The sequence below is a fragment of the Physella acuta genome, unplaced genomic scaffold (assembly GCF_028476545.2).
Source record: "Physella acuta isolate Inbredline_101_S28 unplaced genomic scaffold, ASM2847654v3 ptg000357l, whole genome shotgun sequence".
In the NCBI taxonomy this organism is placed as follows: Eukaryota; Metazoa; Mollusca; class Gastropoda; family Physidae; genus Physella; species Physella acuta.
The window spans coordinates 714,563-740,254 of record NW_026731876.1 but is presented as its reverse complement, the minus strand read 5'-3'; the positions used below and the strand labels follow the sequence as shown (position 1 = coordinate 740,254).

The following is a 25,692-nucleotide window of genomic DNA, read 5'->3' as shown; positions in this document are numbered from 1 at the left end:
GAAGAAAAACGCAGGAGTTATGCACAATATGCAACAGAAAAGATTGAGAACAGAGCGGACAATATGTATTATATCTACCATGTTCGTGTATGTTATATAACATCACGTAACTGCTTCCATAAGCTCCATTCAAAGATGACAATACACTCATAAAGGACATAAATGTGTTCTCAATACTGATATTTTCAATTTCTAATGTACTACTAGTACTAGAACAACTAACACACGTTAGATCACATTTAGAATAAACATATTGACATAACTCATAACATAACCTATTTTCGATAATTTTCCTTTGAGGACCGTAGGGACACATATGTCCCATGCTGTATCTCAAAAACAATTTAAGATATCGGAAAACCATTAACATTTTTTAAATCTACGTGTCATTTTACTGCTAAATGTGTGCACAGATATTTGAAATTATGCCTGTAATCCTTGTGGTCCTGAAAGGGTTAAACGATTTATCTGGCTAACCAGGAACAGTGCATATCAAAAGACTTGGGTCATTAAAAAGTCAGATTTGTTGTTTCGTTACTAACTCTAAGGCTAACTAAATTTAATAAATCAATATATTTATTAGGCATAGGCCTATAGCTATAGATTAATATAGAATAGATCTATCTATTCTAGATAGTTTTATATCTAGATTCTACCTCTAGATCTAGCAGTCTAAGTAAAATCAGTGTTATAGTTGGTATTTTTATTATTCTTATATGCTAGTAGACTGTAGACACTGTAGTTGACTGTAGTAGTGTAGTAGTGTAGTTAAGTGTAGTACTGTAGTTCTAGAATTTGGTTAATGGTTAGCCTGAGTAAAATTATTATTATCACTCAAATCACTGTGCTGATGATTCTGATGAACGATGAGAATGAGATTGATTGAGACTATGAGTCAAGTGACTGAGTCACTGACAGTCTGGCACTGAAGACGGAGTCAGATGAGTCCAACTCATAGGAACCCAAACTCACAACTGGTGTAAAGTAAACAAACAAGCTTACTAAACTAATAAAACTAAAACGAGTTCAAGCATCAGACTCAGAGCAGTATTGAGAGTGATTGATAGAAATTAGAATTAGAATAGATGATAGAGATGATTTACTGAGATTCAGAAATCTCAGCTCAGTCAGTGAGTCTGATTAAATTCCATCAGAATTATTAAATTTATTTAGGCTATAGATCTAGGCCTAAATAATAAATAATAAATAAATTACTAAAATTAGTGAACTGAGAATCATTCACTGCAGCTGCACTAACATTCAATGCCCTTAGAATATATTAAGAAGTCACTTCAAATAGTCTATTCCTAAAAACTAAACTTTAATTAAACCTTATTTCAACCAAAATGGGTCATGATTTACCCTGGTCTAGGACTATACCTAACCCTTTCCCCATAGCCAATTCCTAACCAAAAGAATATGCTTATCCTTCACCCTACCCCAAAATATTTTCTATATATTACAAAATATTACAATTAATGTTAATGTTACCATTACTGATGGCTAATTCTCAGGTGGTAGGTAATGTCTGAGTCCAATTTTTTGGCTTGGGGGTAGGTCCTGGGAGGTTGCATAATTGACAGGTTAATTGATGAAGGGTAGTGATGGTGAAATGTCTAGGGGGGGGGGGTGATACATAACAGAAGGGGACTAATGTCATGCTTCTGCTTTAACCACCTCCTACCTCATTGTGTAATGTTAAAGTTAAAGGTAATATTTTGGATAGGATATATATAGTAAAGCCAGACCCATCAAGTTAAAATTACAAAATTTGAATCACCCATCTAATGTAAAAAAAAATATTAACAATTGGTAATTAATGATAATTTTGTTCTAAAATAAATAAAAATGTCACATTTTTAAACCCCTCCCTAGTCACACATCACTAAATTCTCAATTTTACTCTCTCACCTAGGAGTTTGGCATCAGTTATGGCAAGCCCTATTTCAATTAAGAAAACAAATTAAAACAAAATACAATGATTAAAGCCTTACAAATTGTTTTTTAGATAATGCTTGTTGTGATGGATCAGCTGACACAGATCAATTGACACTGTCACATACCATCTAACACTGACACTGTCACATACCATCTGACACTGTCACAGATCAGTTGACACTGACACATACCATCTATCACTGACACTGACACATACCATCTATCACTGACACTGTCACATACCATCGGACACTGTCACAGATCAGCTGACACTGTCACATACCAGCTGAAACAGAACAGCCCATTCTCTATGAAAAATCTTCCAGTGCTAGACCTGTATCAGTTTCCAGCTACAGAAAGATGAAGCATTAAAGCTAAAAGGTCAGTAGAAGTAAGCTTGTGTTTTGACAGAGCTACTACATCATCCTGTTTGAACTTAACATATAATCTCTATTTTTTCCCTCATAGAACAATGGATTTCCTTATATTTCTACTGGGTTATGTTGGTTTGTTTGTGGTCGTGGCAGTATTAGCTATCATCTCAAGCTCTTCTTCCTATCTGTCACAGCTCTCAGAGAAATTCAAATGTTTTTTCTTAAAAGTAAGTGGCTTTTTACAGCATTGTACTTCTATGTAGTAAAATATAAATATATATGATGTTGACTAAGGCAACAGTTTATGTTTACTTACCCAGCGTTTAGCATTTTCATTAGATTTTAAATTTTGTAAAGTTTTTAATTGTATTAATGACACCAACCAAGAAGAAGGTAGCAGTTGATTTAAAACAGATAATTAAACAGTAAATCTATTGTTAATGGCACCAGTTTTATAATCTGTACACAGGTGATCTATGCCGTGGTTCCTGGGTTTATTATTAGGCTTGTATCTTACTCTGTGGACTATGTGTTCAACACAAGGTAAAGTCTTCTGTCTACATGTCTTCTTTTTAAAACACAACTTTTTACTTGTAATTTAATCTGCTGATTGGGCAAACTGAACGGGGGGTGGGGGGGGGGGGGGCATGGATACTACTTGATTCAATGGTCAGACTGCACCAGTGGCTGTCATGTGATCCAGGGCACCCCAAGCTCCTACATGACTAATATATATATATATATATATATATATATATATATATATATATATATATATATATATATATATATATATATATATAAAAACACATGTAAATGAATACACACTGTATAAAGGGAAATTGTAATAAATTTTCTGCTCCCCAGAAATCATGTGATGCAGCTGGTGTTTGGCTTATTGGTACTGGGAGGTAACTTCATCCTGATATTGGATGTTCTCCCTTTACTGTACATTTTTGAGCCTGAGACCAATCACATCCTGCTGCCTCTGGTCCTCCTCTTCACCAATGCTGCAGCCTTCCACTTGAGCTGCACGGCTAACCCAGGCCACATAACACCAAGTAATGCTGCTATATATGCCTCCCTTTACAAGGCTGATGGTACCATGTACACCACTGGAGTGGAGTGCCAGACCTGTAGACTGGTCAAACCAGCCAGATCTAAACATTGTCGTAAGTTTGTCTAGTCAAACCAGCCAGATCTAAACATTGTCGTAAGTTTGTTATGCGACAGGTCTCTAAACATTGTCGTAAGTTTGTTATGCGACAGGTCTCTAAACATTGTCGTAAGTTTGTCTAGTCAAACCAGCCAGATCTAAACATTGTCGTAAGTTTGTTATGCGACAGGTCTCTAAACATTGTCGTAAGTTTGTCTAGTCAAACCAGCCAGGTCTAAATATTGTCGTAAGTTTGTCTTGTCAAACCAGCCAGGTCTAAACATTGTCGTAAGTTTGTCTTGTCAAACCAGCCAGGTCTAAACATTGTCGTAAGTTTGTCTTGTCAAACCAGCCAGGTCTAAACATTGTCATAAGTTTGTCTTGTCAAACCAGCCAGGTCTAAACATTGTCGTAAGTTTGTCTTGTCAAACCAGCCAGGTCTAAACATTGTCGTAAGTTTGTCTTGTCAAACCAGCCAGGTCTAAACATTGTCGTAAGTTTGTCTAGTCAAACCAGCCAGGTCTAAATATTGTCGTAAGTTTGTCTTGTCAAACCAGCCAGGTCTAAACATTGTCGTAAGTTTGTCTTGTCAAACCAGCCAGGTCTAAACATTGTCGTAAGTTTGTCTTGTCAAACCAGCCAGGTCTAAACATTGTCATAAGTTTGTCTAGTCAAACCAGCCAGGTCTAAACATTGTCGTAAGTTTGTCTAGTCAAACCAGCCAGGTCTAAACATTGTCGTAAGTTTGTCTAGTCAAACCAGCCAGGTCTAAACATTGTCGTAAGTTTGTCTAGTCAAACCAGCCAGGTCTAAACATTGTCGTAAGTTTGTCTTGTCAAACCAGCCAGGTCTAAACATTGTCGTAAGTTTGTCTTGTCAAACCAGCCAGGTCTAAACATTGTCATAAGTTTGTCTAGTCAAACCAGCCAGGTCTAAACATTGTCGTAAGTTTGTCTAGTCAAACCAGCCAGGTCTAAACATTGTCGTAAGTTTGTCTAGTCAAACCAGCCAGGTCTAAACATTGTCGTAAGTTTGTCTAGTCAAACCAGCCAGGTCTAAACATTGTCGTAAGTTTGTCATGTGCCAGGTCTAAACATTGTCGTAAGTTTGTCTACTCAGATTTGCTACATTACGCGTACACCAGCATTTACTTGACCATAAAAAAAAAATTCATGTCTGTTTGATGCTTGTCTGTTGCTCCTTCAATCCCAGCGGTAGGCTGAGTATATACTAAGATTAATCAAGTTGGAGCTAACATAAGTATTGTTTCCCCAAATCAATTTTGGGTAACATAAATATTGTTTCCCCAAATCAATTTGGAGGTAACATAAATAATGTTTCCCCAAATCAATTTGGAGGTAACATAAATATTGTTTCCCCAAATCAATTTGGAGGTAACATAAATATTGTTTCCCCAAATCAATTTGGAGGTAACATAAATATTGTTTCCCCAGGTGTCTGCAACAGGTGTGTTCATCGGTTTGACCACCACTGCATATGGACCAACAATTGTGTAGGTGCGGGCAACCTGCGCTACTTCATCTCCTTCCTGCTGAGCCTGCTGATGATGCTGGTCAACGGAGCGGTGATGAGCACGCGTGCTATGGTGCTGCTGGTCCAACATTTTAAGTTGATGGAGACTGGCTACGTGGACTCTTTCACTGGACAAATGCACCCGGTCACTCTGCCCATTCTCATACAGGTAAACACAAGTTAACACAAATGAATGGTTTAAATAGAATAATAAATGTAACCTAGTTAGTTGGAGTTATAACAAAACAGGTAACATTACCAAATATTTGAAGTATAACAATAAATATAACACAACCTAATGTTTGAAATTTAACAACTTTGAAAACACTACCAAACAAAAAGGTTCCAGCAAGTGATAGAAGTAATGTCCTGTTTTCTTCCCTCCCCCCTTAGCATCTGTTCATGCAGCACCCGCGCTGTATCTTCCTGATCACATCGCTGCTGATGCTGATGGTGCTGCTGGGCATGTTCACACTCTACCACCTCTACCTCCTGCTCAACAATCAGACCACCAATGAACGCTATAAAATGGCCTCACTACAAAGTAACACATCTCAACAGCCCCGCACACACCAAGTCAACAAAACAGCCGCCAGTCTGACAGCAGATCACAATTTTAATAATACTCTCACTAAAAATCAGGAGCTTGCCTCAGCTGGCTCATTTTATGACAAAGGGATTTGGTCTAATATTAAAGAGGTCTTCTTTCCATGGTCAGATTTGCAGATCAAGAAAAGAAATACAGCTAGTAACTTTGGGCACAACAAATCTAAGAGGAAAGTTTGTTGAAAATATTTGCTTGAGTACAATGTTTTTATGGTGGGCACATTTTGTTTCAATACTCACTTGTTGGTCTTAGGGTCATCTGTTGGTGTTAGGGTCATCTGTTGGTGTTAGAGTCACCTGTTGGTGTTAGGGTCATCTGTTGGTGTTAGGGTCATCTGTTGGTGTTAGGGTCATCTGTTGGTGTTAGGGTCAACTGTTGGTGTTAGGGTCATCTGTTGGTGTTAGGGTCATCTGTTGGTGTTAGGGTCAACTGTTGGTGTTAGGGTCACCTGTTGGTGTCCTGTTGGTGTTAGGGTCATCTGTTGGTGTTAGGGTCATCTGTTGGTGTTAGGGTCATCTGTTGGTGTTAGGGTCATCTGTTGGTGTTAGGGTCATCTGTTGGTGTTAGGGTCATCTGTTGGTGTTAGGGCCATCTGTTGGTGTTAGGGTCATCTGTTGGTGTTAGGGTCATCTGTTGGTGTTAGGGTCATCTGTTGGTGTTAGGGTTATCATTTGGTGTCCTGTTGGTGTTAGGGTCACCTGTTGGTGTCCTGTTGGTCTTAGGGTCATCTGTTGGTGTTAGGGTCATCTGTTGGTGTTAGGGTCATCTGTTGGTGTTAGGGTCACCTGTTGGTGTCCTGTTGGTGTTAGGGTCATCTGTTGGTGTTAGGGTTATCATTTGGTGTCCTGTTGGTGTTAGGGTCATCTGTTGGTGTTAGGGTCATCTGTTGGTGTTAGGGTCATCTGTTGGTGTTAGGGTCACCTGTTGGTGTCCTGTTGGTGTTAGAGTCATCTGTTGGTGTTAGGGTCATCTGTTGGTGTTAGGGTCATCTGTTGGTCTTAGGGTCATCTGTTGGTGTTAGGGTCATCTGTTGGTGTTAGGGTCATCTGTTGGTGTTAGGGTCATCTGTTGGTGTTAGGGTCATCTGTTGGTGTTAGGGTCATCTGTTGGTGTTAGGGTCACCTGTTGGTGTCCTGTTGGTGTTAGGGTCATCTGTTGGTGTTAGGGTCACCTGTTGGTGTCCTGTTGGTGTTAGGGTCATCTGTTGGTGTTAGGGTCAACTGTTTGTGTTAGGGTCATCTGTTGGTGTTAGGGTTATCATTTGGTATCCTGTTGGTGTTAGGGTCATCTGTTGGTGTTAGAGTCATCTGTCATCTGTTGGTGTTAGAGTCATCTGTTGGTGTTTGGGTCACCTGTTGGTGTTAGGATCATCTGTTGGTGTTAGGGTTATCTGTTGTTGTCCTGTTGGTGTTAGAGTCATCTGTTGGTGTTTGGGTCACCTGTTGGTGTTTGGGTCACCTGTTGGTGTTAGGGTCACCTGTTGTTGTCCTGTTGGTGTTAGAGTCATCTGTTGGTGTTTGGGTCACCTGTTGGTGTTAGGGCCATCTGTTGGTCTTAGGGTCATCTGTTGGTGTTAGGGTCATCTGTTGGTGTTAGGGTCATCTGTTGGTGTTAGGGTCATCTGTTGGTGTTAGGGTCATCTGTTGGTCTTAGGGTCATCTGTTGGTGTTAGGGTCATCTGTTGGTGTTAGGGGTCATCTGTTGGTGTTAGGGTCAACTGTTGGTGTTTGTTAGGGTCATCTGTTGGTGTTAGGGTTATCATTTGGTGTCCTGTTGGTGTTAGGGTCACCTGTTGGTGTCCTGTTGGTCTTAGGGTCATCTGTTGGTGTTAGGGTCATCTGTTGGTGTTAGGGTCATCTGTTGGTGTTAGGGTCATCTGTTGGTGTTAGGGTCATCTGTTGGTGTTAGGGTCATCTGTTGGTGTTAGGGTCACCTGTTGGTGTCCTGTTGGTGTTAGGGTCATCTGTTGGTGTTAGGGTCACCTGTTGGTGTCCTGTTGGTGTTAGGGTCATCTGTTGGTGTTAGGGTCAACTGTTTGTGTTAGGGTCATCTGTTGGTGTTAGGGTTATCATTTGGTATCCTGTTGGTGTTAGGGTCATCTGTTGGTGTTAGAGTCATCTGTCATCTGTTGGTGTTAGAGTCATCTGTTGGTGTTTGGGTCACCTGTTGGTGTTAGGATCATCTGTTGGTGTTAGGGTTATCTGTTGTTGTCCTGTTGGTGTTAGAGTCATCTGTTGGTGTTTGGGTCACCTGTTGGTGTTTGGGTCACCTGTTGGTGTTAGGGTCACCTGTTGTTGTCATGTTGGTGTTAGAGTCATCTGTTGGTGTTTGGGTCACCTGTTGGTGTTAGGGCCATCTGTTGGTCTTAGGGTCATCTGTTGGTGTTAGGGTCATCTGTTGGTGTTAGGGTCATCTGTTGGTGTTAGGGTCATCTGTTGGTGTTAGGGTCATCTGTTGGTCTTAGGGTCATCTGTTGGTGTTAGGGTCATCTGTTGGTGTTAGGGGTCATCTGTTGGTGTTAGGGTCAACTGTTGGTGTTTGTTAGGGTCATCTGTTGGTGTTAGGGTTATCATTTGGTGTCCTGTTGGTGTTAGGGTCACCTGTTGGTGTCCTGTTGGTCTTAGGGTCATCTGTTGGTGTTAGGGTCATCTGTTGGTGTTAGGGTCATCTCTTGGTGTTAGGGTCATCTGTTGGTGTTAGGGTCATCTGTTGGTGTTAGGGTCACCTGTTGGTGTCCTGTTGGTGTTAGGGTCATCTGTTGGTGTTAGGGTCACCTGTTGGTGTTAGGGTCATCTGTTGGTGTTAGGGTCATCTGTTGGTGTTAGGGTCACCTGTTGGTGTCCTGTTGGTGTTAGGGTCATCTGTTGGTGTTAGGGTCACCTGTTGGTGTTAGGGTCATCTGTTGGTGTTAGGGTCATCTGTTGGTGTTAGGGTCACCTGTTGGTGTCCTGTTGGTGTTAGGGTCATCTGTTGGTGTTAGGGTCACCTGTTGGTGTTAGGGTCATCTGTTGGTGTTAGGGTCACCTGTTGGTGTTAGGGTCATCTGTTGGTGTTAGGGTCAACTGTTTGTGTTAGGGTCATCTGTTGGTGTTAGGGTCACCTGTTGGTGTCCTGTTGGTGTTAGGGTCATCTGTTGGTGTTAGGGTCAACTGTTTGTGTTAGGGTCATCTGTTGGTGTTAGGGTTATCATTTGGTATCCTGTTGGTGTTAGGGTCATCTGTTGGTGTTAGAGTCATCTGTCATCTGTTGGTGTTAGAGTCATCTGTTGGTGTTTGGGTCACCTGTTGGTGTTAGGATCATCTGTTGGTGTTAGGGTTATCTGTTGTTGTCCTGTTGGTGTTAGAGTCATCTGTTGGTGTTTGGGTCACCTGTTGGTGTTTGGGTCACCTGTTGGTGTTAGGGTCACCTGTTGTTGTCCTGTTGGTGTTAGAGTCATCTGTTGGTGTTTGGGTCTCCTGTTGGTGTTAGGGTCATCTGTTGGTGTTAGGGTCATCTGTTGGTGTTAGGGTCATCTGTTGGTGTTTGGGTCACCTGTTGGTGTTAGGGTCACCTGTTGGTGTTAGGGTCACCTGTAGGTCTTTGGGTCACTTGCATTGGGTTACCATTGTTGTTTGACTGTATAATAATCATGTAGTTGATTTTTCATTCTGATAAATGGTTGAGCTGTTTATCATTTTTAGACTAGTATATAGTTCAACATTTTGTTCTCATTTACTGAACTCAACAACTGATCTCATTTTGCTGTACAGAATACCTCCTTGTGCTATACTTGTGTAACCTGTACTTGATATACACCTCATCAACCAGTACCTCATATACACATCATCAACCAGTACCTTATACACACATCATCAACCAGTACCTCACACACACATCATCAACCAGTACTGTCATACACAGATCAGCAACCAGTACTGTCATACACACATCATCAACCAGTACCCCATACACACATCATCAACCAGTACCCTCATATACACATCATCAACCAGTACCTCATATACACATCATCAACCAGTACCTCATATACACATCAGCAACCAGTACTGTCATACACACATCATCAACCAGTACTGTCATACACACATCATCAACCAGTACTGTCATACACACATCATCAACCAGTACCCTCATATACACATCATCAACCAGTACCTCATATACACATCAGCAACCAGTACTGTCATACACACATCAGCAACCAGTACTGTCATACACACATCATCAACCAGTACTGTCATACACACATCATCAACCAGTACTGTCATACACACATCATCAACCAGTACTGTCATACACACATCATCAACCAGTACTGTCATACACAGATCATCAACCAGTACCCTCATACACACATCATCAACCAGTACCTCATATACACATCATCAACCAGTACTGTCATACACACCTCATCAACCAGTACTGTCATACACACATCAACCTGTACCTCATATACACATCAGAGACCAGTACCTCATATACACATCAACCAGTACCTCCTATACACATCAGAGACCAGTACCTCATATACACATCAGCAACATATAAAAATGTGTAGCAATGTAAGCATCTTTAGATCTGTGGTTGCAACATTCTCCATGTATTTTCATGAATTTCATGTACTGGTTTACCAGAGAACTTTTTCTGTAGTTGTCTCCCTGCACACCCTCTGTTCTAAAGCAGGGGAAACAATTTTCTGTCACTCTGAGACTTCTTGCTGTGTTGTTCTGGTTGTGTTCCATTTGAAATAGAATGAATATCACCTTCTGTAAGATGTTTAAGCTGTGTAGCTATGATAGAATGTCACCATGTTCCAATCCTAAACCTTATTTCTTGAGTTTTATTTCCATTGATACATGATATACTAAATATTCCAGAAGCATTGTTTCAGTACTTAACTCATCTGAACAAGTTCTTTTGTTATCAAATGCTTGGGTCATTCCATGGATACAAAGTTTTTTTATTATACATAAATTAAAAAGTATTTTTAACTGCATATAATTATCAAATGAATAAAATGCATCTCACTCAATCCCAGACCAAACAATTTTCTGTTGTACCAGTGCCAGCCTCAGGTTTATGTTTATAAACTTTCTGTTCGGTGCTAGCATCAAAGCTTCTTGTTTATTTTGTTAACAATCAGAATATACCAGCCCAGTTTTAGAATTTTTGTTAACAGTCAGAATATTTCAGCCCTGTAGTTATAAGGCTATTGTTAACAATCAGAATATACCAGCCCAGTTTTAGGGTTTTTGTTAACAGTTAGATTAGACAACAATTTTTTAAGGCCAACATTGAGAAGCCATTGATGTAAACCAAATAATTGTGAGTGTTGTCTTGTAAATCTTCTGCATGAAGGCAGGTACCAAAGCGTGTTTATTAGTAGTATTATTTCCTTTTATTTACGACTAAATGTTTTCTTGAAGGAAACTTGAATTTTGTGATAACTCATTAAGCCATGACAAGCTGTTAGTTTGGTGGCATAATGTGTATCAGTAATTGGCTGTGGCATAATGTGTATCAGTAATTGGCTGTGGCATAATGTGTATCAGTAATTGGCCATGTTTGTGGCATAATGTGTATCAGTAATTGGCCATGTTTGTGGCATAATGTGTATCAGTAATTGGCCATGTTTGTGGCATAATGTGTATCAGTAATTGGCCATGTTTGGTGGCATAATGTGTATCAGTAATTGGCCATGTTTGGTGGCATAATGTGTATCAGTAATTGGCCATGACATATTTTTATATCAGTGAGCTCGAAGCATTTCAATTACTTATGTAATCAGGAAGTTGTATTCTTTTATTTTTCTCCTACTTTATGTATAATTTATTTCAACATGTAAAGCAAGTAACTTGTTAGTGAACTTTGTTTTAAGATGTTTATCTAAATGTATTTTGATATTACCATGAGATTTAACATACCTTTTTCTACATCCAGCTGTTACCATTATCATGGTGTGATTGTAAAAATGTTTAGTAATTATAAGTAGAAGATATTTTAACTTGAACTCTAGTAGTTGTCATTGATGTACCATTGGTGTCTCTAGTGGGTTATACACCCTTGCTGTAATGTAGTGAAGAAATGCTGTAGTTGAATAGCTCTTGTACACCTCTTGTTAAATGATGTAGTCTTTCAGGGCCGATGTGGCCAAGTGTTCCACGGATTAGTTTTGTTCATGTTACTTCTAGCTCAGTTAGAACTTCCAGCTTTTATTACTGTCAACAGTGCATTTGCTTTGATATTCAATAAAAATTGATCATCCAGCTGTTGTTTTGTTTGTTTGTTTTTCTCTGTTCATTTTATTTCTTAACTCAAGATATGCTCTCTAGATGCTACAATTCTTTAGAAAGTTTAACTACTTATACAGTCAACAATGAATATTCTTATTGCCTTCACCTTTTATTTGATTACAATATGAAATTGATAAAAAAATTATGACGAATAGGATTAATTAAAGTCTACATTTTCTGTTCAACATTTTGTAATTGTGTTACACAAAGTACTACCTGTACATTATTAATACAAACATACATAGTTAAAGTAGTCAAACAAAGCCCTGTAAATACTTATAATATTTAAATATATATTTTCTATTTACATGTTATTTACATTTGTTTTTGCGTCACAAAGTACATTTTATTCATATTTTTGGTTACTTTTAAAATTCCAAAATATTTGCTGTCAAAGTAACTAACATAGCCTACGTTTTTTGGATTCAGTTGGTAAATAGGTTTCACTTTTTGTATTTCTGTTTATTTTGTGTACTGAAAAGACATTCTTATCGTTTTCATAGCATAAAACATGGGGTTCTTGCAATTTTTTAATATTTATGTCATGCGAAAATCTGGCATATGAATTATTGTAACTAAACTCATCTGGTAGATTAAGCTTATCTCTAATCTCCTGTGTACTTGATGCATCTGGTATATGGAGATTATCTCTAATCTCCCGTGTACTTGATGCATCTGGTAGATTAAGCTTATCTCTAATCTCCTGTGTACTTGATGCATCTGGTATATGGAGATTATCTCTAATCTCCCGTGTACTTGATGCATCTGGTAGATTAAGCTTATCTCTAATCTCCTGTGTACTTGACAAAGTGTCTCCTAATACAAAAGATACTAATTCCTCTGGCATGCCTAATGTTGAGTCAACATTTCTGGTCGAACAGTTACTGACATAACCTGAAAATAGACAAGATAATTTTATAATTTTAAATTCGCAATATAGATCATAGTTCTAGATCTTAATAAGAGTTATATACTGAGAGTCTTTAGAGTGTAGATTCTCTGGTTTAGTGTTGATCTACCTGAAACAAAGCTGTCAATGTCCTGAGCCTTTTCTACATCTGCTTTAAATTGTGAGAACGTAGTGATAATCAAACTAATAAGCTAATCAAAACCAGAGCATTAACAAAATATTGTCTCAGGTAATAAAATGTAGCTAGTGAACAGTAAAAATTAAAACCTTACCACGGATGTCAATACCTAGATCTACACAAGCTTTCTCCCAATAAGCACATTCCATAAGCCAAGCTCCAACACTTTTTCTCAATCCTTCATTTTTTTTAACCAGTTTTTGATTAATCTGAAAACAGTAAATTTATTTTAACAGCTGAACAACATTGATTCTTTACATTCAATTATAATTACCATTTTAGATGAAATAACTTTTAAAATATTCACATTCTATCAAATATTTGTTGCTGTTTTACAGTACTTAATCAAGCAGTAAAAAATATATTGAGTGAGATAAGCAATGTATGTAGGCCTACAGTTTGATAACTTTTTTTTTACCAACCTCTTGATTGGTCTGAGTTTCTTTCTTTTTCTTTTCTCTGCTTTTTTGGGCTGCACGCCTATTCCGTTCTTGTACCTCAATTTTTCTAGCATTTTCTGTGGCCTGAATGAAACATTTAGGACTATTTACATATATCTCTCCATGTATGCCTATTTAATGGATACTTAATTAAAATAAAGCATATATACAATTTTTGGTAAATTAAAAAAATAGTATTATTAGGACCCAATTATCATGATGAAGATTGATTTTTATAGATCTAGATTAGTTAAAATTCAAAATAAATATTTGTGAAAACAAAAAGTCAATTTTTTTTTGTTTAGGACTAACAGTACCCCACCCACTGTTACAGTGTAGGTGTTTAAGCCTATAGTCTATATACACTGAGTTTGTTCCTGTCTTTGATAACACACAGAGTAGAAAATAATGTATAGTATTATATAGAGTTATATACTGTTAGTTTGTTTCTATATTTGAAAATGCACATAGATCTAGTACAAAATAATGTATGGTGTTGTATAGAGTTATGTGGGGATTGTGCACAATTAATAACCCATTTTTTAACCCACCCTCCCACCTTCTAAAATATGAATCAGAAGTTTAATATAAAAATATAACTTATGCAACATAGACCAATATAATAATATAACTTAATACCACATACATAGGCCAGTTTAATAATATAATAATTTTAAAAAAATTCTCCCCCCCCCCCCCACAAACCAAGATCCAATTACATCTGTAGTGAATAAACAAAATTGTGGGTTTTTTTCAATAAAATTATGAGAATCTCATCATTTTATTACAGTAAAAAATTGCTTGTTACGTCTTTATTGAAAATAATTGCAAAGCATTTTCTTAGCCTCACTAGGACGTGTGTCACCCAGTGCAGTCCACACCACAGGCAGGTTTGTGATGTAACTGAAGCACTTTTTAAAGCTTCATTGAGTTAAAAACTGAAATAGATCTAGGCTTTTGGTTTGTCAACTTATTAATGAAATCATTAAAAAAATCTAGAATCTAGGCAATTAAAAAAACCAATGAAAATATTATATGAATTTAAAAATAATAAAATATTAAAAATATTATATAGGCCTAATAGGCCTATAGTATATATAGAATCTAGACGAGTAGACGAGTGATAGAATTTTCAGCGTAGTATTTAGTATATATTAGTATAATATTAGTATTTGACTTAGATATAGAAAATCTAGATCTACTTACATTTTTAATCTGTAAATTATCGTTGGAATATATTCCGTATCCAACTAGTTGAGCACTATCATGTAGTTGATCAACCTTGTTACTTAAGACGTGTGGCCCACTACTTTTGTTGGCTAGCTCACGTTGGTCCTGGGCTTCTAAGCAAACTCTTTTCAGATTCGTTGCATCTTCATCTTGTCTGGTATATTCAATGAAGCTTTCGTTTTCGTCTTCAGATGGTAATACAGAAATATTGCTATTGGGCCAAAAATCCACAGAGGTCGGACGATGTGAGAATGGTGAGCTTCTCACATCGTGAATCGCATTATTTACGCAAGTTTCAGTTAGATGACTCTCGTCAATGCAGGCTTCGTCGAAAAACAATACTTCGTCTTCGTTTTCAACATTTCCATCATTTAGATTTAAGTAATTTTCCGTTCTGTGATTATTATTCATGTAATCAATATCGTGTATATTAAAATTTTCGTAGTTATTAAAATCCATATTATAAGTGTTGCTACGTGCTGGTAGATTCAACAAATGGTGCCATGAACGTTAAAACTACGATTTATATTTATCGGCAACTGATTCAGCACATGAATGTTTACAATTTTTTAGGATCTTCCCGATATTACGTTAAATTAAAAGCACCTAAATTGGGGAATTCCCTATTTACCGAAACTATATTACCAGATAAAATTATCTAAATATTTTTAAACTTGCGTCCTAACTTTAAAAAATAAATAAACTAAGCCTCTTTTAGTATTTAGATAAGAAGTCATCCATAAATGACGGCACGCTTTTTTGACGATTGTTACCTCCCCCTCCCCTCCGTCACACGTCGTCACAAAAAGCCAGACCTCCCCCCAAAATGACGTCACACCTCAACCTACAACCCTCCTCAAAACTGCAGTTGAATTTTTTTAAAACATTGATATTTTTTCTAAAATCTTGTCTAAACTATTACAATTTATTAAAACAGTTATCTAAAATGCGAAATAACGTTTAAAATTCGTTTTCTAACATTGCTTTTTTTATAATGCAAAAGTGTGACGTCGCAACATCTGAACCCCCTCCCCCTCATCACACATCGTCACAAAATTACGGACCCCCTCCCCCCTACGAGTGTGACGTCATTTATGGATGACCCCTAATATAAATTGCGGTAAAGATTAGTCTTGAAAAAAGTGTTACGTTTAAAAAAATCAATTCTAGGAATGTCCTCTGCCATTTCAGGCACTGCCCAGAGATTCAAACGTGTTACTAGTGTTAGGCAGCTAAACAGTTATAAGAATCATCCGTAATTACACCAGTCATCGTGTGGAGGACGGTTCACATTTAGAACAACGCGCAACTTGAAATTATGATGAATAAAAAATACAACACCATGTGGGCCTAGATCTATACGTTTGAATAATTTAAACAAATGAATAATATGCTGGTAAAATACATAGGGGTCGTCCATAAATGACGTCACACTCGTAGGGGGGAGGGGGGGCCTCTGTAATTTTGTGACGGTGTGTGATGAGGGGGAGGGGGGGGGGTTAGATGGTGTGACGTCACACTTTTGCATTATAAAAAAAAAGCAATGTTGGAAAACGAGTTTTAGCAGTTATTTTGCGTTTTAGAAAACGGTTTTAATAAATTGTAATAGGAATTGATCAAAATACTATATGTTGACAGAGTTCTGACAAGATTTTGGAAATATATCGATGTTTTTAGAAAAATTCAACAGAAATTTTGAGGGAGGTTGTAGGCTGAGGTGTGACGTCATTTTATGGGGGGGGGGGGGGGGGTATGGCTTTTTGTGACGATGTGTGACGGAGGGGAGAGGTAAAAATCGTCATAAAAGCGTGACGTCATTTATGGATGACCCCATATTTTCTATTTAAAGTATTTTTTTCTATTTCGACTGGGGAGAGTGCGGACGAACTCGGGAAAATAAATGGAAAATAATCTTTGCCGAGATTGAGTATATTAATACACATCTCTCACATACAATTTGCAAAAAAATCCTTTAAAATGCAAAATATCATTTCATTCATAATTTCTTTAAATAAAAAAAAAAAAAGTAGACTCACAATCACAAATCTACCGTTTTACGGCCATCAAATTGCCTATCAAATTTGTCAATATGGCAAGCCTGTTCGTAATACAATTAAAACTTAAAACTGTAGTGTAGACTACAGAACCTTAAAATAATGCGACCTGGAAAATAGAACTCCGAGAAATTTCAATACTACAATAATAACAATATCGTTTTAAAGCGGATACATATAATCCAGAAGGTGAATTTTTTTCTAATGGTAGAAGTAATTTGTATGTTTATTATTAATGCAGTATTATATAGATCAAGAAAAAAAAGACCGATAAAACAAGGGAAACCCCCCCCCTCGAAAATTGCAAGTAGTCCACACATATTCCTACACGTTCTAGAGCTTTCTTGGCTAAAAATAACCTATCACACGGCAGTATTTGATTGGCCACAACAATAAACAAAAAAAAGGCCTTGCATAAAATGATCATGTTTACAAAATCTTTGTATGTTACAACAAGCCTGTAGATTTAGAATCTTGATCTAGATCTAAATGCTCTAAAAATAAGACAATTTATAATGAAAACATTTTTCTTATGTTATCTAGATCTAAAGTTAAAGCATATGTCACTCAAATGTGTTTTAGTAATTTCACGAGTCACCAACACAACGTGAATTTAGAAAATAAAAGGCTGTAGACTGTAGTGTATACTGTTTGGAGTGTATAGATCTAGCTAGGTCTTACACTGTCTTTCATTTGGTTCCCGCTCAACAAACACCTGGACATAACCCCCCTGGGCATACACCTCCTCCCGACATAAACCCCCTGGGCATACACCTCCTCCCGACATAAACCCCCTGGGCATACATCTCCTCCCGACATAAACCCCCAAGTGAAAACCCCCTCGATCATTGATTGGTGTAAGACGTGTATCGATCATTGATTGGTGTAAGAAGTGTATCGATCATTTATTGGTGTAAGACATGTATCGATCATTCATTGATGTAAGACGTGTATCGATCAATGATTGGTGTAAGACGTGTATCGATCATTGATTGATGTAAGACGTGTATCGATCATTGATTGGTGTAAGACGTGTATCGATCATTGATTGATGTAAGACGTGTATCGATCATTGATTGGTGTAAGACGTGTATCGATTATTGATTGGTGTAAGACGTGTATCGATCATTGATTTGTGTAAGACGTGTATCAATCATTGATTGGTGTAAGACGTGTATCGATCATTGATTGGTGTAAGACGTGTATCGATCATTGATTGGTGTAAGACGTGTATCGATCATTGATTTGTGTAAGACGTGTATCGATCATTGATTGGTGTAAGAGGTGTATCGATCATTGATTGGTGTAAGACGTGTATCGATCATTGATTGATGTAAGACGTGTATCGATCATTGATTTGTGTAAGACGTGTATCGATCATTGATTGGTGTAAGACGTGTATCGATCATTGATTGGTGTATATACGTGTATCAATCATTGATTGGTGTATATACGTGTATCAATCATTGATTGGTGTAAGGCGTGTATCAATCATTGATTGGTGTAAGACGTGTATCAATCATTGATTGGTGTAAGACGTGTATCAATCATTGATAGGTGTGAGAGATTTTTTGCAGGTGCAAGTGCCTGCGTCTCTTTGTATCTTTTGTTTGGTTAATGAAAGCGGCCTCTGTGTGTGTTTTCGTGAAAATACGTCCAAGACCCAGCCCAAATGTTTCCAGTCAAGTTGGATCAACATAAACCCCAAAATGTTGTCAAGTTGGATCAACATAAACCCCAAAATGTTGTCAAGTTGGATCAACATAAACCCCAAAATGTTGTCAAGTTGGATCAACATAAACCCCAAAATGTTTTGTCTGCCCTGTCAGACATCTTTATACTCCAGTCAAATGGGATATAGAAAAGGGGGAGGGGTGACAAGAAACACTAGGTACTGAAGTTTCTAAAATTTAATTGGCGTCTGCAACAGAATTTTAAATAATGCTATGTATGACAGCTCAGATGTAAGACAATATCTTCTACCAATACCCACACTCATGATCACAGGTTCAACCCCCCTTCCCCCCCCCCCCCCCCCCCCCGCCAAATGTTGCTGAAGAAGTGATAAACTCAACATTAGAAAGATATGCCCTAATATGGGCATACAGTGCACGAAATATCTGACCTATGTGGCATTGAATAGAATGCCATGGCAACCATACTTCCGGAAGATACAGTGATGCATGCAAAAACTTAAATGAAGATTTTTTTTTCTCCAGAGCCTAACCCCTTAATAAAAGCATTTCTTAAGCCCAGTTGCACGAAATATTACATAAGAATATACAAGAAAGTTTAGGGGAGATCACTCCCGCTTTATGACAAAATAGTCTCGAACTAAAGGTATCCCATTAATAAACACATCTAGACCATGTAGGTTTATTTATTTCTATCAGCTTTTTGACAGATCCACTTCAATAGCTTTGACACTGAAAAATCTTGGTCCAGTTATACTCAAATAAAAACCAATGCCTTTAACTTTGTGCAGATAACTTGTACAATTGTATTAAAATATCTCGTCCATTTCCTCCTCTATTAAGTAACAGAAAGTAGAATGATAGAAGTGCCACTTACCCTTTTGATTCACTCATCAAAAAGTGCCACTTATCCTTTTGATCCACTCATCAAAAAGTGCCACTTATCTTTTTGATTCACTCACAAAAAAGTAAGAAGACAAACTAAAGTTCAATAAAAAAAATCTTTATTTTCAATTCATTAGTTCTGGATACAAGTACAAAATAACAAAACAAATGCATACAAAACATAGGACTACACATATTTCATTGTCTATCTATATGTACAGGAAAAATTCAATATTTACAATTTGTCTCAAATAATATAATTTTGACATGTACACATTTTATTTTACAACAGCATGACTAGATCTAGCAAATCTTTAACTACTTACAGATAGGTACCTAGCATTGAAATGATCAACTTCTAGCAAACCTTCAACTACAGATAGGTACCTAGCATTGAACTGATCAACTTCTAGCAAATCTTTAACTACTTACAGATAGGTACCTAGCATTGAACTGATCAACTTCTAGCAAATCTTCAACTACAGATAGGTACCTAGCATTGAACTGATCAGTCCAAGAAAACATTTACAAGCTTCATTAAAAAAAGATATTTGTAATGCGGTTGATATAACATTATATAACAAGGAAGTGTTATATGCTACTTACATCATTAAATGTAAACATGTGAAATGATGGGGGAAGGGGGGGGGGGATACAAATGGTGGCTGGAATAAAATAACAAACAACCAGTACAGTAGACTGATGGTTTTCAACAAAATACTCAGTGGATTGGGAGCTCCAAGTATAGCCAACCAGTACATTCTTGTTTGTAGCAATTTTACAACAGTCCTGTGCCACATGTTGCATGACTTCTGACTGAGATGTGTGATTAGAAAATAAAGCTAGAATTTACTTTTCTTTTCTGGTGGAGGTCCATAGTCCAAGGATCTAAATATTGAAGTCAGCTCTTCAATATCTTCTGATGATTCTCTATCTCCTACAGACCAGGCACTGATGTCAGTGGCTGACTTGATTGGGGTGTGTGGTCTAAAGACAATTACAGGATCAACCACTGCGTCTGACTTGATTGGTGCTCGTCGTCTAAAGACAATTACAGGATCATCCACAGCGCCCCCAAGACTGGTCTCAGGGGGTGGTTTTGTCAGAGTGTCATATCTACTTTGGGAATGTAATTTCACTTCAGCCTCAAAACTGGTTGGTGGGAATGATTGGACCTCATCATTAGAACTGGTTGTGGAAAGTGATTTAGAGCCAAAACTGGATAAAGTTCTTGGTCTAACTAGAATAACTGGGTCCCACTTCAAATTGAAGGAGCTGGCGGCATCAGTTTGTGATAAGGAAAAAATTTGGGCAGTGTGCTCTGTGTGAGGCAGGGCTGGCAGTATTTGTTTGCTTGTGTGTTTGTTTGAGAGGTCTGGGCCATCCAAGTTTATAGAGATGTCATGTGGACAGACTGCCGGCTCCAATGGCACAGGGTTATCCATTGCCGGCTCCAATGGCACAGGGTTATCCAGATAGTCAATATAATCAGCACACAGGCTTGTGGAGATTTCCCTAGGAATGCCAGCATCCTCTGACAGCACAGAATGATTTTGGTCAACTAGTGGATCCATCTCTGATATGTCTCTTAGAGTTAAATTAGTTTCTAAATCACAATCCAGTGCAGTGTCTGTCTGTGAAAGTTCAAAGTCAGCATACACAACTTTTTTCCCATAAATGTCAGTAAACAAGGCAAAACTTTGGTTAACCACTTCATGCAGTTCGTCATCTGAACCTTGGGTCAGACAGTTGTCATCACGCATGCTGTCATAACCTTCTTGAACACTGTATTTAGTCTTAAAGCAATCATTGCTAAAATCTGGTTGATATTTTGGCTTGTACAGATCATCTAAAATTGAAAAAAAAAATTCTCAAATTTAATAACAGGATCATCCAAAAATGATAAAAATTTTAAACTGTTTTACATTGATACATTACATTTTTCATCACACAGCATATCTTAAGTCAGATATCAAATTTATTTCAACAAAACAAATGCAGCAGCTCAACTTTTCATGTAATTTCTGAACATTGACTGACCCTCCACATTTAAAAAATTAAATTATTTCTACACATTGATAGACCCTCCACATTTAAAAAATTTAATTATTTCTACACGTTGATAGACCTTCCACATTTAAAAAATTAAATTATTTCTACACATTGACTGACCCTCCACATTTGAAAAATTAAATTATTTCTACACGTTGATAGACCCTCCACATTTAAAAAATGTAATTATTTCTACACGTTGATAGACCCTCCAAATTTGAATAATTCAAGATATTTCTAATGTATCTGACTAAATGTGGTGGTTTTTATTTACTGTGAGTGTAGGAAAACAAATTACCTTCAGCAACTTTACAAACTAAATCATGATCCATCACTATTTTTTCTAGCTTTGATGATTGCCTTTTTAGCCATTTATTTGTTTCTTTCATCCGCTTGTTTTCATCCAGAAGTCTCTTATGAGCCTGCAATAAAAATATTTCTTCACTCTCACGACCTGTCACTGGTACAATTTTTTCTTCACTATACCTTAAAAGTCACAAGTACAATTATTTCTTTACACTACACATCTTTGTACAATTTTTTGTCATCATTCTAGGTGTTAGATTACAGTCACGTCATAAGCACAATATTTGCTTCACTACAGGTCACAAGTACAATTTGTAGCAATTTTTTTTTTCACTCTACAATACACTACATGTTTTAAGTTCCATATTTTTCATCACTCTGCACTACAGAGTAGTTACACGTACCATTCCTACATCTGTCATTGACAGAACCACGGTCACTGTTGCAGAATCTCAAGTTATGTTTTAAAATTATCTCCATGGTTTTTATTTGTAACCTTTGTATCACTTACCTTCTTAATGTCATCATAAAAAGCTTTCTTTATATCTCTACTCTTTTTAGCAGAAAGTTTATTGCGTTCTTTTCTAGCTTGCTTTTTTTCTTCCTCGTCAGGTCTAAGCTGTTAGCAAAAAAAAAAAAAGTTAAAAATGTCAACAACCAATAAAAAACTTTGTGACTATAAATATATAAATTGTAAAAAATTAATGATCAACTTTGTGATAAAACAATGTAAAAATAATAATGGAAAACTGTGATAATAAAAAAATACCTTTTCTTCTACTTTATTTGCTCTTCGTTGGTCAAGGGTTAGTTTCTTACCCTCTGCTTTACACCTGGATAAAATCGCGCTGTGAAGTTTATTTTTAATGCTATCAGTTTTCAGAAATGGAGTCATCAAGCCATCTTTTTGCCATGCATCATATTCGTAAGGTAGAGAGTCTATGACTTGGTCACCATGTACTTCCATCAGCTGTTCACTTTCTGAGACAATGATTCCTTTCAAGAGAGTTCCACAAGGATTCAGCTGGTCTTCTGGTGGCAGAACTTTAGATGTAGATATATCCACAAAGCTGGCAATATCATCTTCCAGCAGAAAGTCCATTTCTTCAATTACTTCAAATCTTTGAGAATCACACATTGTGCCAAAGACTAGTTTTAAGTCTACTGGCTGAAAGAAAAAGATTGTGTATTATTGTAAACATTCATATCATGCAGGCTACAGAGATGTTTTAAAAATTCACTATGTGTTAAAACATTTAAAAATTAGAAAATTAACTTTTGGATCAAACTAAATAATGGGTATAGGGTTGTCACATTCTAGAGAATAGGGTTTGTAATTTTGAGACAATGTGTGATGAGGGGGCTCAGAGTGTGTGAAATCATGCTTATGCATTCTAAAAAAGTTATGTTAAAAACAGAATTTTAGCAGTTATTTTGCGTTTTAAAAAACCATTTTTTAAAATAATAATATACATTCAATGTTGAATGGGCTCAGTTAATACTTTAAAAAAAAATCAATGTTGTAAAAAAAATGTAATGGCAACTTTGAGGGCAATTGTCGGCTGAAGTTTGTAATCATTTACGGGAAGCGCCGTCTAGCTTTTTAATATGCTTCTGGTAATCTATCGTTTTAGGTACGTAAAATCGTCCGATACTAGTTATGTGAAAAAAAGGTGACTCATTAAATTTTAGTAATTATTTCACATTTTTAGGAGGATTTATGTTTTGAAAGTTACAAAAATGTTTCAAAGTTTCATTAATGTATCTGTTTTTAAACAATTGTATTAAAACTTCAGTAATAAATAAAGACTAGCGATGTTTTCATCAAATGCAGCCAAGCTGATAAAGGGATTTACTTTAGTTAGCAGCCATCTTAAGTTTTTGTAGGTAAATTTATAGTTAAAGATTATTTGGAAACCACTCTAACTTACAGATGGCCGCTGTCTGTATAGCAAATCTTGCTAGCAAACACTGCTGTTTATTATAGATCTAGTTAATTTCTGCCCTATATTAATTAATAAATTTAGCCATTGATATTGGTTTATTTTTCAATTATCTATAGGCCTAATATTTGACACAAATATATCACAATATATAGATCTACAATTAGGCAACTTTTTCGCACATTACAAGCCTCCGCCGATTTTACGCACCTAAAACGATAGATTATACTTAGATCTATAGTTTATATACTTTATAGATCTAGATTACCATGCTTCTGTAAAGTTTCATTGATTGAAAAATGTTAAAAAATAATCCAGACATCCACTAATGAAATCAGATCACAGGCCTCGATTCTAGATCTAGATCTAGTACTAGACTGCATTTTTTTAACTATAGACTAGAATCTATAGGCCTAATTATAATAGAGTATTATAATTATAGAATAATTAAATAGAGTATAGTTATAAATATAGTTTAATATAGGCCTACCCACCTTGACATTGTTGGGTAAAACAAGAAGACAAGTTATAAAAGTTTAATAAATTCACTCTTACCTAAGTCAGACGTCTTAGATCTAGAACCTAGATCTAGATTTAAGCCCTAGATAGATTCTAGATTCAGCCTAGCCTGGGTTTAGATCTATTATTATTAATGTAAATCTAGATCTAGATAGATAGTTTAGAGTACTTTAGAGTTCAGATTAGATCTAGATCTATACTGTAACGGAACTTGCCTGTTTGTTATTTTGGTAAAGCCTTCTCACTACTGAGTCATAATTAGGAAGAAAATAGTGCCTAAATTCTACTAGTCTAGAGGGCCTTAGTAATATTCGTTTGCAAATTCATAAACAACTAAACAGTTAAAATAAATAACATACATTAATAAATATAGTATTTCGTTAAACGAATACAATAAATTTTAGCGACGGCTACAGACAAATAGTAGAATATCATAGACCTAGATCTTGGGCCTACTCAATGTAGGCCATAGTTTTAGTTACAAAGTTACAACCTATTTTTTAACAGTAGGTTAACCACAACGATTGATTGAAGGTTCTGAATAAAATCTGTTTAGAAGGGACAAAACGTGTTTACCCTTAACTAAACAAAACACCTACGTTTGTTCCACTGACAATATTAGGAAAAAGACGGTTGAATTTTTTTACAAATCACAATGCGAAATGCAACTCTAGAAAGTAAATTGGGCTAATTTTTTAAAAAGATAATGTTGGATCTTTCCCTAATTATAATATACGTTTCGGAAATTTCCCTTAGTGCAGTTTGAAAAGTAGGCCCTGAGTTAGGTTAGCCTAACAAGACTAAACATCCTTGATGTCGGTCGTTAACTCTGTGTGTGATAAATCCTATATAATTTATAAATCATGGCCTAGATTGGGATGTGTCTTTGGTTGCCTGTTTCACCGCATGTTTTTCTTTCCCCAATCGTTCTCTTACCGTCTTAAAAAAATACTGTAGACCTCAAGTTTCCATTTTTTTTTCAGAATTAGGAAATAGGAGGTAACCCCTTTTTTAAGTTCGACGCCCCCCTCCCCCTTTTATATTGTTTTAATTTTTCCAAAGTATATAATGCAATTGGGGGTTGACTTTCTTCGGGGGGGGGGGGGGGGGCGGTAGACTTTCTTAGTGGGGGGGGGGCGAAGAGATGCATGGAAGAAACTCTGGCTATATCAATGAAAGCAAGACAGACTTTGTGTCAATGTAGTCTGTTATTTGTCTTTTTAGATTATTATTTAAGTAAAACTCCCTTTTAGCTTGTTATTCCCCGATTCACGTTCAACATATTAGCCTGCTGTAGCTGGTGATATATCAAGCTGGTTGAGCCGATGTAGATCTACATATTAGCCTGCTCTAGCTGAGGATATATCAAGTTGGTTGAGCCGAGATTGATGTAGCGGTGATTCAGGAAGTTTGAAGACAGACTTTTACATATAAAAAAGTAATGTACCAATCCGAATTTTGGCTGCCTTTTCCTCGTTTATTTTAGCAAACTGCAATATAAATGGATTAATGGACTTTACTCAACATTACCCGAGCTCGGTAAATATTTAAAAAATAAATCTATTTAAAAAATAATTCAA

General features: G+C 36.6%; 3 protein-coding genes across 6 annotated transcripts; 1 reads left to right on the top strand and 2 right to left on the bottom strand.

Moving 5' to 3' along the window:
• Positions 1–559: 559 nt before the first annotated feature.
• Positions 560–6,045, top strand: LOC131941335 (palmitoyltransferase ZDHHC4). Its single transcript, XM_059300548.1, has 7 exons — positions 560–693; positions 2,009–2,319; positions 2,407–2,539; positions 2,782–2,855; positions 3,180–3,484; positions 4,923–5,170; positions 5,395–6,045. Exons 3-7 carry the CDS (start codon positions 2,411–2,413, stop codon positions 5,788–5,790), a joined length of 1,152 nt encoding a protein of 383 aa, XP_059156531.1. The 5' UTR covers positions 560–693; positions 2,009–2,319; positions 2,407–2,410; the 3' UTR covers positions 5,791–6,045.
• Positions 6,046–12,015: 5,970 nt separating this feature from the next.
• On the bottom strand, positions 12,016–15,203 carry LOC131941334 (uncharacterized). 2 transcript variants are annotated; one of them, XM_059300547.1, is made up of 5 exons: positions 14,636–15,203; positions 13,412–13,513; positions 13,084–13,198; positions 12,577–12,795; positions 12,016–12,534 (listed from the first exon to the last, which is right to left on the bottom strand). In XM_059300547.1, the coding sequence occupies exons 1-5, from the start codon at positions 15,116–15,118 to the stop codon at positions 12,302–12,304; spliced, it is 1,152 nt and encodes a 383-aa protein (XP_059156530.1). In that variant the 5' UTR covers positions 15,119–15,203; the 3' UTR covers positions 12,016–12,301. The 2 variants fall into 2 exon arrangements, with proteins under 2 accessions (XP_059156530.1, XP_059156529.1); XM_059300546.1 differs by having other exon boundaries at positions 12,017–12,795.
• A 4,205-nt stretch (positions 15,204–19,408) lies between these two features.
• Positions 19,409–25,022, bottom strand: LOC131941349 (uncharacterized). 3 transcript variants are annotated; one of them, XM_059300581.1, is made up of 5 exons: positions 24,712–25,022; positions 22,420–22,818; positions 22,162–22,269; positions 21,643–21,766; positions 19,409–21,141 (listed from the first exon to the last, which is right to left on the bottom strand). In XM_059300581.1, the coding sequence occupies exons 2-5, from the start codon at positions 22,786–22,788 to the stop codon at positions 20,135–20,137; spliced, it is 1,608 nt and encodes a 535-aa protein (XP_059156564.1). In that variant the 5' UTR covers positions 22,789–22,818; positions 24,712–25,022; the 3' UTR covers positions 19,409–20,134. The 3 variants fall into 3 exon arrangements, with proteins under 3 accessions (XP_059156564.1, XP_059156563.1, XP_059156562.1); XM_059300580.1 differs by lacking the exon at positions 24,712–25,022 and adding an exon at positions 24,149–24,314; XM_059300579.1 differs by lacking the exon at positions 24,712–25,022 and adding an exon at positions 23,862–23,897.
• Positions 25,023–25,692: the final 670 nt, after the last annotated feature.